General features: G+C 39.7%; 2 protein-coding genes across 7 annotated transcripts in view; one reads left to right on the plus strand and one right to left on the minus strand.

Annotated features, from left to right (window-relative positions):
* The window catches only part of elmo1 (engulfment and cell motility 1 (ced-12 homolog, C. elegans)), a 97676-nt gene that overhangs the window by 74278 nt on the left and 10390 nt on the right, over positions 1 to 13008 (plus strand). For all 6 annotated transcript variants that reach the window (XM_079368578.1, XM_079368580.1, XM_079368582.1 and 3 more), the window contains one exon: positions 9904 to 10067. In XM_079368578.1, coding sequence (XP_079224704.1) covers positions 9904 to 10067 — 164 coding nt within the window. The remainder of the gene's footprint in view (positions 1 to 9903; positions 10068 to 13008) is intronic.
* cd164l2 (CD164 sialomucin-like 2) overlaps positions 1 to 13008 on the minus strand; it is a 102379-nt gene that overhangs the window by 46680 nt on the left and 42691 nt on the right. The window lies entirely within an intron of this gene.

The following is a 13008-nucleotide window of genomic DNA, read 5'->3' on the forward strand; positions in this document are numbered from 1 at the left end:
AAATTAGTGAAATTCTAAAAATGTTAAATGTATGTATGTATGTACAGAATTATCTGATATTTTGATGTGCAATTATTCCTCTAAGTTGAAATAAATTGCTGTTCAAATAGTATTTTGTGGGAAACAATCACGAGATTAGATGAGCACATGTACTGCTTTCATAAAAAAAAAAGATTCAAATGACACTACACTTAGTTGACAAATAGCTTCGTTTAGCTTAGCAGATCTCAGCACAGAGACTATTTACAACTACAAGCTAGTCAAAAGACAAAATCAATCTGTTCTGCACCTCTTAAGCCTACTTATTAACAGTTGTCATTTTTTACAGACATAAACCAAAGAGTCTAACTGTCCTTTTGCTTAGCTTAGTTAGCTAACAGTCTCTGTGCTTCACCTTTAATCGGGAGAAAAATGGAAGAGGAAGGAAAATGCTATCATTTATCCAAAAACAGGCATGACTCAAACTGAGGACTTTTCTTCCAATCAACTTTAAAAACTAAACATAAGTTGCAGCCCTGTAATTGACACAGCTACCTAAATGGTGAGCCAAGTTCAATAGCTGAGAGACCCATTTGTGTCTGTGAATGTATCATAGTCAGGTCAAAGTGCCCTTGAGCCAAAGAACTTGAACTTGGTCATCTAAAAACACCAAACACAGTTGTAAAGCAAAGCCTCTTTTTATTGGTGTTTGACATGTCTGTGTTGGCTGAGGGTGACACAGAGGACAATAGATAATCTGCTTTGTTCAACCATGTTGAAGTCTGACCTGTCCCATGTGGGATTATCTACTGCAGCCCCTGGCCCGGGCCCACAGCCTCACAGCATCAGCAGAATACCCCGATTATTTTGTGTGTAGCTCCTATGAAAGCATATTTTTGTGGCAGCATTTCACTGCTATTCATGTGTCATTTAAGGCTGCTCACCTCAAATCAATTACAGACTCTTCATGCAAATGAATGCAAATGATTTCTGGCTCTGCTCTTTAGCAGTGGAAGAAGTTTCTTCCACTTTTAAAAAAAATTAGGTTAACATGCATGCATGATGATTAACAACACTGTTGCTGGTGTGTCCAGTCAAATGTGATGTGACAATATAAATGTCCAGGAGCCAAATTGTTTTGGGTGGCAGCCATGCTTGGATTTCAGGAGGCAGCTTGGGACAGTTAGTTAAGGCACATGCTACTATATGCAAACAACTGTGACAGCAGCCCCCACCCTTCTCCTGCAATGAGACCTGCTGTTTTTTTCTAATTTTATTCTGATTTTATTGCCTTCTCCAATTCTCTTTCTATACCTCATTCCTTCTTTTATAGCCCTTTCTCTTTGTCATCCTCTCCCTCTTGTGCTCGACCTTTCCCTTTCCTCCTCCTCATTCTCGTCTCTCGACCCCCCTCCACCTCTTTTGTTGAATTCAGACAGGCTATTTATATCTTTCTGCCTGGCTGCCTCACCTCCCACTCCCTTAATGAGATTTGCTTTATTGTTTCTGCACATTAGGACAGTGCTTGAAAGTGTGTTTGCACATGCATCGCAGAAAACTGATGTTTGTTCAGCAGTGTCTGGTTTTATGAGTTTGTTGTTTTTCATCCTTTTTTAGTGTGTAGTATGGGTTAAGAGTGAATGTGTACAGGTTGTTTTTTTCTATGCAGTGTGTGTCTTGTGCATGTTAGCCTAAGGGGAATCTCTGATCTCACCCACTCACACTGAGAATCTTGAAGCTTAGCTCACTAATCAGGCCACAGAGATTATCAAACGTTTGCATCAAACCATCTGAGTTGCAGGACCAAAGATGCACAGCATACAATTTGATTTGTTGTAAGTTGTGAAAAGAACTTTTCATTCATCTTCAAAGGAGCTCTCTAAAATCATAAGGAAAACATGGGTAGCCTAATTCTCAGTGTTCTGTCTTTTCTGTAAGTTATTTATCAATCTATTTATTTATTTATATATTTGCGTTGTTTGTTTTTACAACAGAAGGGCAATGAGACTTGTGATGGAGGGGAGACAAACTTAGATTTACATTATCTGCAGGGCATGGTTGTTTCCCCACGGTCCATAAGTAAAAGTGTGCAGAATCCAATTTATTTATATTTGCAGATTTTTTTTCATTCCTCTTTGAGCATATTTGCTGCAAATCTGTTCACATTTTCCCAATATGCTCTGCAAAAGCTTGTGCAAATCTTTGGCAAAAAATGGCGCTGAGGTTCAAAGTAAAGCTTTTAGTGTGACTGATAAATGAGTTCTTGTTGCATTATTAATAATAAACATATCTGAATTAAACTTTTTCACGCCACTTTAATTAGATTTAGAAAAAAAAGAATATGAAAGATTTTTGGATTGTATTTCTAGTCAGCCGCAAACAAGGGTAGACTCCAGCAAAGGAACCAGCCCAGATGCGTGTTATATTATTAAATGACACAAGGCTTGTTTCATTTTCCTTGAATAGATCTACTAATCTACTCATCGCCCTCTGGGACAACAAATTCTGAATGTTCATATTTCCTTTAACAACTGTCACAATAAAACACTCGTTAATGCAACGCTGCACAATAGCCAAGGTCAGCACTTGGCTTTCATCAGCATTTCTTGACTCAGAGTAAGTGACGATTTCCCTGGTGACTTTGCTCTCCAGTCATCCATATGTGCTGAGCAGCACCCTGCTTGTTGAAAAAGAGCTCCTCTGACAGTTTGTCTGAGCATGCAGCGCGAGCACTCTAAATATGGCAACACAACAGCTCGCAGCAACAGCCGGCGTCCAGCTCGCATCAGTCATGTGGAAGGATGCACAGGTTTGATGGAGGAAGGCCTGCAGATGTGTTGTGTGTGGGTCTGTGCATAGAAATATGGGAACATGTACATGGAATAGTTTGGGTGTTTAAACAGTTAAAGCGTGCACAATGTCCTGCCTATAATACACTCCATGCTGTTCCCTGTGGTGCAGTCACGCTGTCAAACACGTCCCCAAGGCTTTTACTAAGAAACCAGAGAGCTTACATTACCCCTTACCACTCTATTTTATATTATTGAGATACAGAGACTTCCTACATTTCGAGCCGTGGGGTGAAGATACATAATTGAAATTTTAATGGATGAAAGTGGTGCCTTTCCACTTAGTTGCTCTCAGCAGGCTTAACAAGAAGCTATAACAGGGCTGTCAGGAGAGTCTAACAAGAAGAGCTGAATATACTGAATATAATCTGCCTCTTACCTCTTTTCCTCTCTCTCAATGAAATAGCATTACGGTTGTCTTTTGTTCGGCATTTTGAACAATGCATTAAGCAGTGGTAGAAATGTGCAACCCTATAAATGTCTGAGATACCATTTAGAATGAATTGGCATTATGATAGCACTCTCATTTCATTCTTATTCAAAACATTAGCTCAACCAGTGTCTTCAGTTTTGAGTCGGTGATCAAGTTAGTATCAAAAGGTGGTTTGTGATTTCTACACTTGAGTCCTCTGAACACTTGGATCGTGCTGCACTACACGGAACTTTCACCTTTTGCAAACCTAAAACCAATGGTAGATGCTGTTTACCTGTTAACCTGTCACTCTGATGTAACCTATTGGACCAATGGCTATGCCCTTCAGTGTAATTTAGGGTTTAATATTTAACCCAGGAACACTCCGATGTACATACATAAAGAGCTGAGCATTCGATCATCCGTTCTTAAGTAGACTGCCCGATCTTCCTCCCACGGTTATACTTTGAAAATGAATCTTTCGGAGATACGATTGACATGGAGGAAAAAGCCCAAGGTCAGTTGACCTTTCTGGTCTCAATAGGTGACGCTCATCTCAATTGTATGTGGATGTTAAATGCTTCTGATAAGGTTTGGACAGTGATTAAGGTTGGGTTAAGTATTGTAGTTGCATAACAGAGAGAATCTAGTGTTTCTTATCGAGGGTTATTGTTCTTTTCTTTAGAAAAAGTTTCAGATTAGACTGTAAATTTACCAACAGCTTCTGCCCTAGACATATATAGTATAGATCTCGCTTCTCAACAATCTTACTGCTGTTGAGGCTGAATGTAACTGTATGTGATCCATATCTTTTTTGGCAGTTTTGACAGTCACCATCCTTCCTGACGGCATTACCTTTAGACCAGTGGAGGTAAAGTTTGACTTGAAATTTCACCCCTGACCAGATTGGCATCTCGTACAAAAAAAAATCAATGTCACCGTCACTATTGTGAAACAAACAAGAGCTGACACACAGAGCAGCATGGACTGCAGTTTTAGAATAATATTTTTGTAGCCAATATAAAGTCCTTAAAGCACTGCAGTGTGTGTCAGACTGTGAATGTGTTGTGTTTGTGTGTGGGATTTTTCATGTTTTGTTGCATCTCCCAAAGTGTCCTCTCACACAGATGGCGGGGTGATGGAGAGCAAAAGGCGGCACAGTTGGCCCTGTTGGCATAGATTAGTGTCACTATCCCTTCAGTAACAGAAATTCAGAAGTAAACAAGACCTTGTTGCCTGTAGCTTTACTAAATAAAACTACTTCAACTATTTTTGATGCGATTCATCTATTAGTTCTATCTATTAGTTATCTGTATATAAATGTGTGACACTTTAACAGCTTAAATGCAAAGGTAGCTATAACAATTCTGCACCAAGTTTTCTGTCGGATCTATCATTTTTCAGCCACTTTCTGGATTTCACACTCCCAAAACATGTTTTTGCACCTTTATTTAATCATTTTTGTCATGTCCAGACTTACTCAAACCCTTTTGCAGCCCTCCTCTGTGTACAGTCTGATAAGAGATGGGCGTCCTTTCATGTCCATCTCTGTGGCATTGCTTTATTTTGAAAGACATCATGGTGTGAATTGTGAAGGAGATAATTATTAATTGAACATGGGACATGGTGGCAGGGGGAGGGGAATGTAATTACCATTTCAATAGCAGGGAAATGGAGTCCCTGTATTGTCCTTCTCCTCCTGCTCATCAAATGAACATGTGCACTTTTTGTGTGCTCTACTACTCTTAGATGTGTGTGAACGCTTCCCCTTTGTATGTGCGCATGTTTTGTTTTCTTCAAGGCTTTGGATGCAGTGGTACACTTCACTACGCTCCCATTTCACCACGTGAGATTGACTTTTTGATTGCTTTCAGGGAGTATCAGCAGAGTCATTATTCTGTGATTACCGCAGCATTATTTGCCCACCGAAGCGCCTCTGCTGCACAATCTCCAGATTCCACCAGCAGGCTTGAGTTGTGTTTGAGTGACAGCTGTTAAATGATGTCATTAGCGTCCCCTTTGTTAAATGGAGCAGGGGCGACTGTTGATTGGACAGCTATAGTGGGACGGTAATTTGTTACGGCTGGTGGGTTTGGGATGATGGATGGCGGGGCAACTCCGGGAGATAAGAACTGCCCAACTGTCTTGTTGGAGGAGAGCGAGGATGACGAGTCAGTGTGGCCTGTTCTTTATTTCCTGTCCTAAACAGCTCATGGGATGCTGTTTAATTACCGTAAATTCCGGACTATAAGCCGCTACTTTTTTCTCACACTTCGAGCACTGCGGCTTCTACTCCGGTGCGGCTAATGCATGGATTTTTTATGGGGGACAATGAGCTTCTGCCGCAAAAACATTTGACTTCGTCACGTCGGATCTTAATATCAGTCATTTTGCGCTTCATGCACGCACCCTCATGATGGAAAACACACGGAGAAATACATATGATGCAGCTTTCAAGTTAAAGGCGATCGACCTGGCTGTCAAAGAAGCTAACAGAGCTGCTGCACGTTAAGATGACACTGACAGCGACAACAGAGACTGAGGAAGTGAGTAATGAAGTCATTCTGAGGCAGTGAATGGATGGACTTTTTCTTGTGAAATATATTACGGTCATCTTTTTCATCAGCCGTGTTACAGACACCGTCGGCTAGGCTTCGTATTGTAACGGTTCATGTTGTAAAGTCAGTAGTTGATAATGTGTTCATAATTCCGATTATGTGGAGAGTCAGTGAATGCACCAGCGAGAACGTGTTGAGTGGCTGTATGAGAGAACGCTGGGAGAGAGAGTTGGATTGTTACGGCAAGTTATGTGTTGCTCTCTGCTGTAAACGGCGTGGTCACGGCCGACAGTGATCGGGTTATTAAAAATTATTATTTGAACGCTCTCGTCGTCCTTTAACGTCCGTACGGACGCTACAGTATTTGCGGATGTTACCGGTAGCCTACGTCTGTGTAAATAGCTCTTGTTATAGCGTGGACACCTGCGGCTTATAATCAAGTGCGGCTTATATATGTACAAATACATTTATTTACTTATTTTTAGCCGGTGCGGCTTATATCCAGGTGCGCTCAATAGTACGGAATTTACGGTACTTCTGCTGACTCTTGCTTTGCCGTAACTTGAGCTACAATAAAGAATGACGTGTGTGGTCTGAATGAGATAAGTGTGATGCACAGTGTAGAGCAAAACAAATAAAAGTAAGGTGGAAATTAAAAATCTTAAACAGTTTAGACTAAGTAGAAATAAAAGCACTTTCAGATTTTATAGACACCTTCTAAGATGACAAATGGACAAAACAGAGCCAAGTGTCTTGATTGTGAGCTCAGTAAAGTTTATTTTAGCACTGACGTCATCTCACCTCTGCCAAGGTGTTCTCTGAGCAGTCAGCGCATAAAAAAGAAGGATGGAGATAAAATATTCATCTTGCCTCTCTGCCCTGTTGTGAAAGGACCATGTGTTCGTATTAAATGTGATGAATATTCCCGTTTTTAATTAGCAGGAGTGCAGCCACATGGGCCAACAGAATTTTTTTATTTTTTTTTATTTATTTTTTTTTGCTGGAGACATGACTGCAAACAAGGTATTTTAACGATGGTTCCCTGGGGATGTAGAAACATCAGGACAGGATGGCAAAAAGTCACCAAGGAACAGAAGGGTGCTCCTTTGAGATTTTTGAAAGGAGCTTCGGGTACAAACCTCAACGCCCAAAAAAGTTTACTGCTGTTTTTTTTTTTTAATTCATAGAATAATTGAGCAACTCTGGGAAATGGCATAATGGATCAACTAAAACTGATACTATCAAAACTATTCATGTTGTTCCTTTTAATATTAGATGGGAAAATGCAGTACATTAATTTGAGCCTTAATCATCAGCATTACAGGCATGTGTATGGAAATGTATGATAGGTTATGCTGTGAATAAAAGTAGTGGAAATGACATGGACATGGTCTTTATGTGTTAACTGATTGATGCTTTGGGATGGACAGATACATGAATAGAAAAATAAAATCCTTCATTTTGTAATGGTGTAACTCTAAGCCTCTATTTCAGCCAAAAATATAAAATCCTCCAAAACAATAACCTGGTGGGCATTCTGTTTTGGTTGTCCCCACACATCTATCAAATGGTTCCCTAGACATACATGGATATCAGTTGTGATGAAAATTTTTTTTTATTGCAGACTAAAAGAAATGTCCATAATTAAAGGGTGTTAACCAGGGGTGACTCCTTGAACAGCGAGTATATAAATGTTAAAATAGATGTATAATTAGAAATAGGGTTAATTACATTTTGCTGTATTCTCACTTTACAGCCTTAATCACTTTTCAACAAGATTTAAAGTCTCTGCCACTCTCAACAGAGTTGTCCACTATCATCTTTCTTTTTTGGTGCTGCATGGATGTTTCTGCTGTTTATATTTCATTTTCTGATTTTCTTTTTTTCACTGCTCTCACCCCTGGCTAAGTCTGAATAGCGAGAGTTCAGAGGTTGGCAAGTTGATGAGTAATCGCTGCACAGTACAAACAGCAAGAAACAAAAATTACATAAGACTTTGGTTGGGATCTTGGCTCGCTGGCTTTTGCTGTTTGTTGAGCACAGTTGAAACAGATTAGTACTGAAGTCAAGAACAATTCAATTATGATAAAACATGAACAAATGTATCAACTTTTCTGTGTATGTGTGAGCAGAAAAAAATACACACAGAACCCTCCTACACTTGTATTGTCTGTCATTGAGCCGACGTGTTGTGGAGGAAAGTCTTTGCAAAGACTAGAAATACTTCAGTGTCTTCCAAGCATTTCATCAACAAGACAAGCAGCAATGAGCGAAGCAGAGTGAACTCAAAGACAAAAGAAGAGAAAATAGTTTTTTTTCCCCTGCTGTTCAATTTCTTTCTGTCGCCGCAGTTTGAACTGATCCAGTGAATCAGCATCTGCAGAGGAGGTTGCTAATAAGACTCCTCTTTAATAAGAGCTGCTTGTCACGTCCTGAATCATATCGTCTGCAAAAACTGAAACGGCTCTGTTCAACATGGCCAGAAAAATGTTGACTGAAGCACAGTGAAGTTTCTGTGGCCAAATATTATAGAATGTCTCAGTAGGCTGCAACGACCTGCAAGTCACAGGTGATAGATTCATAGTATACATCAGCCATTGTCATGTGTTCCTTAAGTAAGGTCTGTAGTGTGAAGGCTAAATACCTTTTTAAAGCTGAATAATCAATCTGAGAGTTAGACGAGCACTAGAATCTCAATTATGCAAAATACCAATCAGAGAGTGCAAAGCTAAATGAAAGCAGCTGTCACTGAAAATGTCAACTAACAGCTCATTTTCTGGGGACAGAATAAGTACTTCATTTACTGTTTTTAAAAAAAACCATGTAGTCCTGTCATTAATTAGCTCAAACTTGGATTTTATTCAACTTTTATTCATGACTCTTTATCATTCAATGACAAGACAATGTTTTTCACATCATCTTAAAGCTTCTATGAGTAGGTAGTATCTGGTTACAAAGCAGGCTGGAATACCTTCAACAGATTCTGCAGGTAGTTATCAGACAAAGTGAGTTACAGCGACCTCCAGAAAGGTTTATATTTTCAAGCAAAGGTTTTTCAATGAGCGTTACGTGAGACTGTTAAAAGAAAGCAGGTCGATTTTGTACTCCAGAAAACATTATCTTTAAAAGTACAGGACAAGATCAACAAAAACACAAGAGGTGCCTCTTTGTCTACTGGTGTAAAATGTTGTAAATAAAACCAAGACAAAAAAAGAAATCCATGAATCCCATATTCATGTGCCTTCTACCGTATCTTTCATCAGATATCAATTTGAACAACATTTGACAAGCTAGCCAGTTTGAAAGAATTGAACAGTCCAACTACTAAAATTTAAAAAATAATGTACGTCTGACACAGAATAAACAGGACAGGACTTGTATGTATTTTAAAGCTGTACAAAGAAGTAAAAGAGCTTTAGATTAGATCCTAAAGAATCAGGTCTGAACTAGCTGTAGTTTTCATTAAGACTTTTTGGGTAATCCAGTAAATGTAATTTCTGTGCATTAACACAACATTATACCTGAGTTCTTTCAGTCTGTGACTGTGGTCAATTTTCTCGATGCTAGTTTGTGTATGATGAATCAAATGTGTGTTTGCACCTTTGCTTCCTCTGTCTGTAGATGTTAATTACCTCCTTATAGCAATGCATTCACACTAAGCTAATGGATGTGGACATGCACGATGTGTTGAATGTGTTGTTGTGCAGTGCTTTTCTTTTTGGACCGCCACCTCAGTCGATCACAAAGACCCCATGAGTGGGATTGATGACTTGGAACAGCATTCATGTCATGCTTCTGCAGCTACAGCCAGACTAATGCTGTTAGCTTGCTGGGGTATTAGATGCAAGTTCTGTCATGCATTTTGCTGATGCATGACACCGAGGCTAACAGTCGACTAGCTGCTGTTAAATTATTCCGGTGTGCTCTTTTCCTCTTAAGGCTCAGTGCACCAGACTGGATTACAGGCTGAAAAAACTGTATTAATCCTGTTGGGGACTGAACAGAAGGTGATATGCTCCCCTAACCCCTCTAAAAAGAGGGAGGGGGAGTGGCTTTGGCTCCTGCATCTTTGATGATCTCACCCTCCTCTTCCTCTCCTCTGCAGGTTATGCAGGTGGTAAGGGAGCAGATCATGCGAGCGCTCACTCTCAAGCCTAATTCCCTGGACCAGTTCAAGAGTCGCCTACAGAACCTGAGCTACACAGAGATCCTAAAGATACGCCAGTCCGAGAGGATGAATCAGGAAGACTTCCAGTCCCGCCCCATCCTGTGAGTCAACCAATCAATCGCAAGAATGATGCATGTTATATCTATAGCCCTTGCACACATCTTCCTACAATTGTTTGGGTGAAAACTCTAGATGGCTACAAAATGCTGCACTGAATGTAACTATAAATCAATTTGTCTTCATGATAGACTTCATGTTGGATGTATTTTCACATCAAGGTTTACTTTCATTGCAATTATGCAACATAAGGTGCATCACATTTAACACATAAAAAGACGAAAGGTAGAGTAGCTGTTTAAGAAATACTTTTTAATTAATTAAAAGCAAGAACTGAGGTAAGCATTTACAAATATTTTCAGACATCAGTTACATAAATGTACAATCTTCGGGAGAGGGACAGATTGTTTTGAGTTGCAAGTCAAATTGTGTATTTCCATTTTAGTGTCGACAGACTGACTGACTGACTGACTGACTTTATTGGTCCTGAGGGAAATTCAGTATTTCAGTATTGGTGCACATTAGAATACTGCTGTGCAAAAAAATGGCAGGAGGGAGTAGAAAAGACTCGAGCAGCTTGACCTGAGGCCGCTATAGCATCGACTATAAAACCCAGCTGAGCTTAACCAGCACCCCACAATTTGCTATTATTCCTCTCTTTACATCTGCATTAAAGTTCAGACACAATGTGGGCATCTTCTCTGCACCACAACTCTATTTTTGCATCGCACATTGCTATTTGTACCGTAGGTAGACTAAGGAAGTGTTGGCCTGGGTGTTCTTGATCACATGAGGCCACCCAGGCCAACGTTGACCTTTGCTCCCTGATGAGAAGAATCTTTATCAGACAAAAGCCAATGGCTTTCCAAGACTGAAAATAGATAACAACTCTTACTTGGAGTATACCTGCTTATACATTAAAAAAATCAACAAATAAAAACATGAATACAAAAACAACATACCGGTACATACACAGATATGGGCACTCTCTATGAAACAAAACTACAAGGTAACATAAACAGATGTGTAAACAGATGAATAAATAGAACTTGAATAAAACAGAATAATTAGATGTAACGCATTCAGTGTTACATTTTAATTTCTTCTCAGAGATATTCCTGATACTTTAGGTGTGACGGCTTTGTTTGGACCAAAGGGGGGAAGAAATACAGGAAAACTTGAATATGATAATTAAGTTGTTATTTAACCTTAAGGCTTAGGTTCTGATCAGGCAGATAAAAGAAATACTTTTCAATTAATATGCAGTTGCCTTTTTTCTCACCTTTCTGTTTGTTCACCAAAATCAAGCTGCTAGCCAAAATAAGTTACCCCATGCTCTCCCCTCATGATTGCGAATATGCACTCATTTCGGATTGTCTCCAAACAGCAGTCTGTGTGAATGCTTCATTGAATTGCTCCAGCTTAGTAAGCATGGCAGGCCGCTTGGTAATAGATCATTCATTGACTGATCCTGAATACAGGCCCTGTAATGGAGAACAATGTTTTGTCCTGCCTGTGTTTAATGGAGTAGCAAGCACTATTGAAAAATCATTCAACCGGGAGAGAGCTTGTTTCTTTGAACAGTAATCAATGCTGAGCGGAGGACTTATTGAATCAATATCAGAAGGGTACAGACCAAACTTTAGCCAGCAATTAATCCCAGAGGAAAAGAAGAACTAAAGAGAGGAAGTTACAGAACAAAGCTAATGAAGCTTTTAATTGAAGGTGCTTTATTAAAGGTGTAGTTCTCTAAATCAAATTACCAATCAGGTAAGAAACCAAACTTTTCTAATACTGATACCAAGCCAAAATAGAGGGTTCTGCAACAAGTTCCCACCTAATCTCAGATTGTTGTCAAAGGCATGCTGGAAGAACTCAGCAATAAGTAATTGAATAAGACGCAGGAAGTAATATCCATATTTTTTGACATTTTATCACGGAGTAATTGTTCTGAGAGGATGCTTCACATCACCGATAGATATGTCTCTCTCCATCAGCGTCCAAGGGTGGACATTTTCCTCAAATCAATACAGTACAGTCATGACTTGTAAGCATAATGAGCAGAGCATGTCAGACTGCAGATTAAAATGAGCTCTGTGCTCCCTGCTGCGGCTGCTGTGGGTTTTCTGCCCCTAAACTATTGCAGAGGATGATATTAGACATCGAATGAAGCTGGAGCTGGAGTTACTGAACTGATTCTGATCCCAGATGTCCTCCTGTTAAGCATCTGATGTGATCTGATTATTTTGCCATTTTCCCCAAAATAATTAGCAGAAAATGGTTTGTTTGTAGTGTAAGCATAAAGTTACGGAGAGTTGCTTACACCTTAAAAACAGAAGTAGAAAAAGCATCAAGTCCTCCTGAAGCAGCTTAACCAAGTAGAGGAAAAACCCAACTTGAATGCTTAACATTTGGATTATAGGTGAAAATGATATCTAAAAACCTCTTTTATCTTTCCATGGATATAATTTGCTGGTTTATGTCTTAGGTATTGTACAAGCAGGAACATTTCTTTTTGTGCCTCCTCTTTCTCACCCTTGTAGCAACCCGACATTTATAAAAGACTGCCCCCTTTTGTGATTTCCTGAATTAGTTTAAAGAATCCATTTAAAGCAAACTACAACTACGTCCTAAGAAGAGAGAGCAGCCTCACAGTCCTGCCTGTCAGAATAAAAGCTCATGAGGCCATAAAGCTGAGGGATCCTCATCCATCCCCTCTCTCTATGATTGAGCCATGCCCTCACAGTTAGCTGTTTTTTTAAGATGTCAAGAGTGAACGTCCGACCACAGATCAATGTAACGACCGGAGTCGCTGATGAGGAAAACGCATAAACGGCGAGGACGAGTGGGGGAGATAGATGAGGAGAGACAAGGGAGAAGGAGTTGCCCGAAGGAGAGAGAGAGTTGGAGGAAGAGACAGAAGGACAAAAATGTGGTCAGTGACATTAACAAGAGGTACATACAGTATGTGTGGATAAAAAGAAA

Source organism: Symphodus melops (genome assembly GCF_947650265.1).
Source record: "Symphodus melops genome assembly, chromosome: 18".
NCBI lineage: Eukaryota > Metazoa > Chordata > Actinopteri > Labriformes > Labridae > Symphodus > Symphodus melops.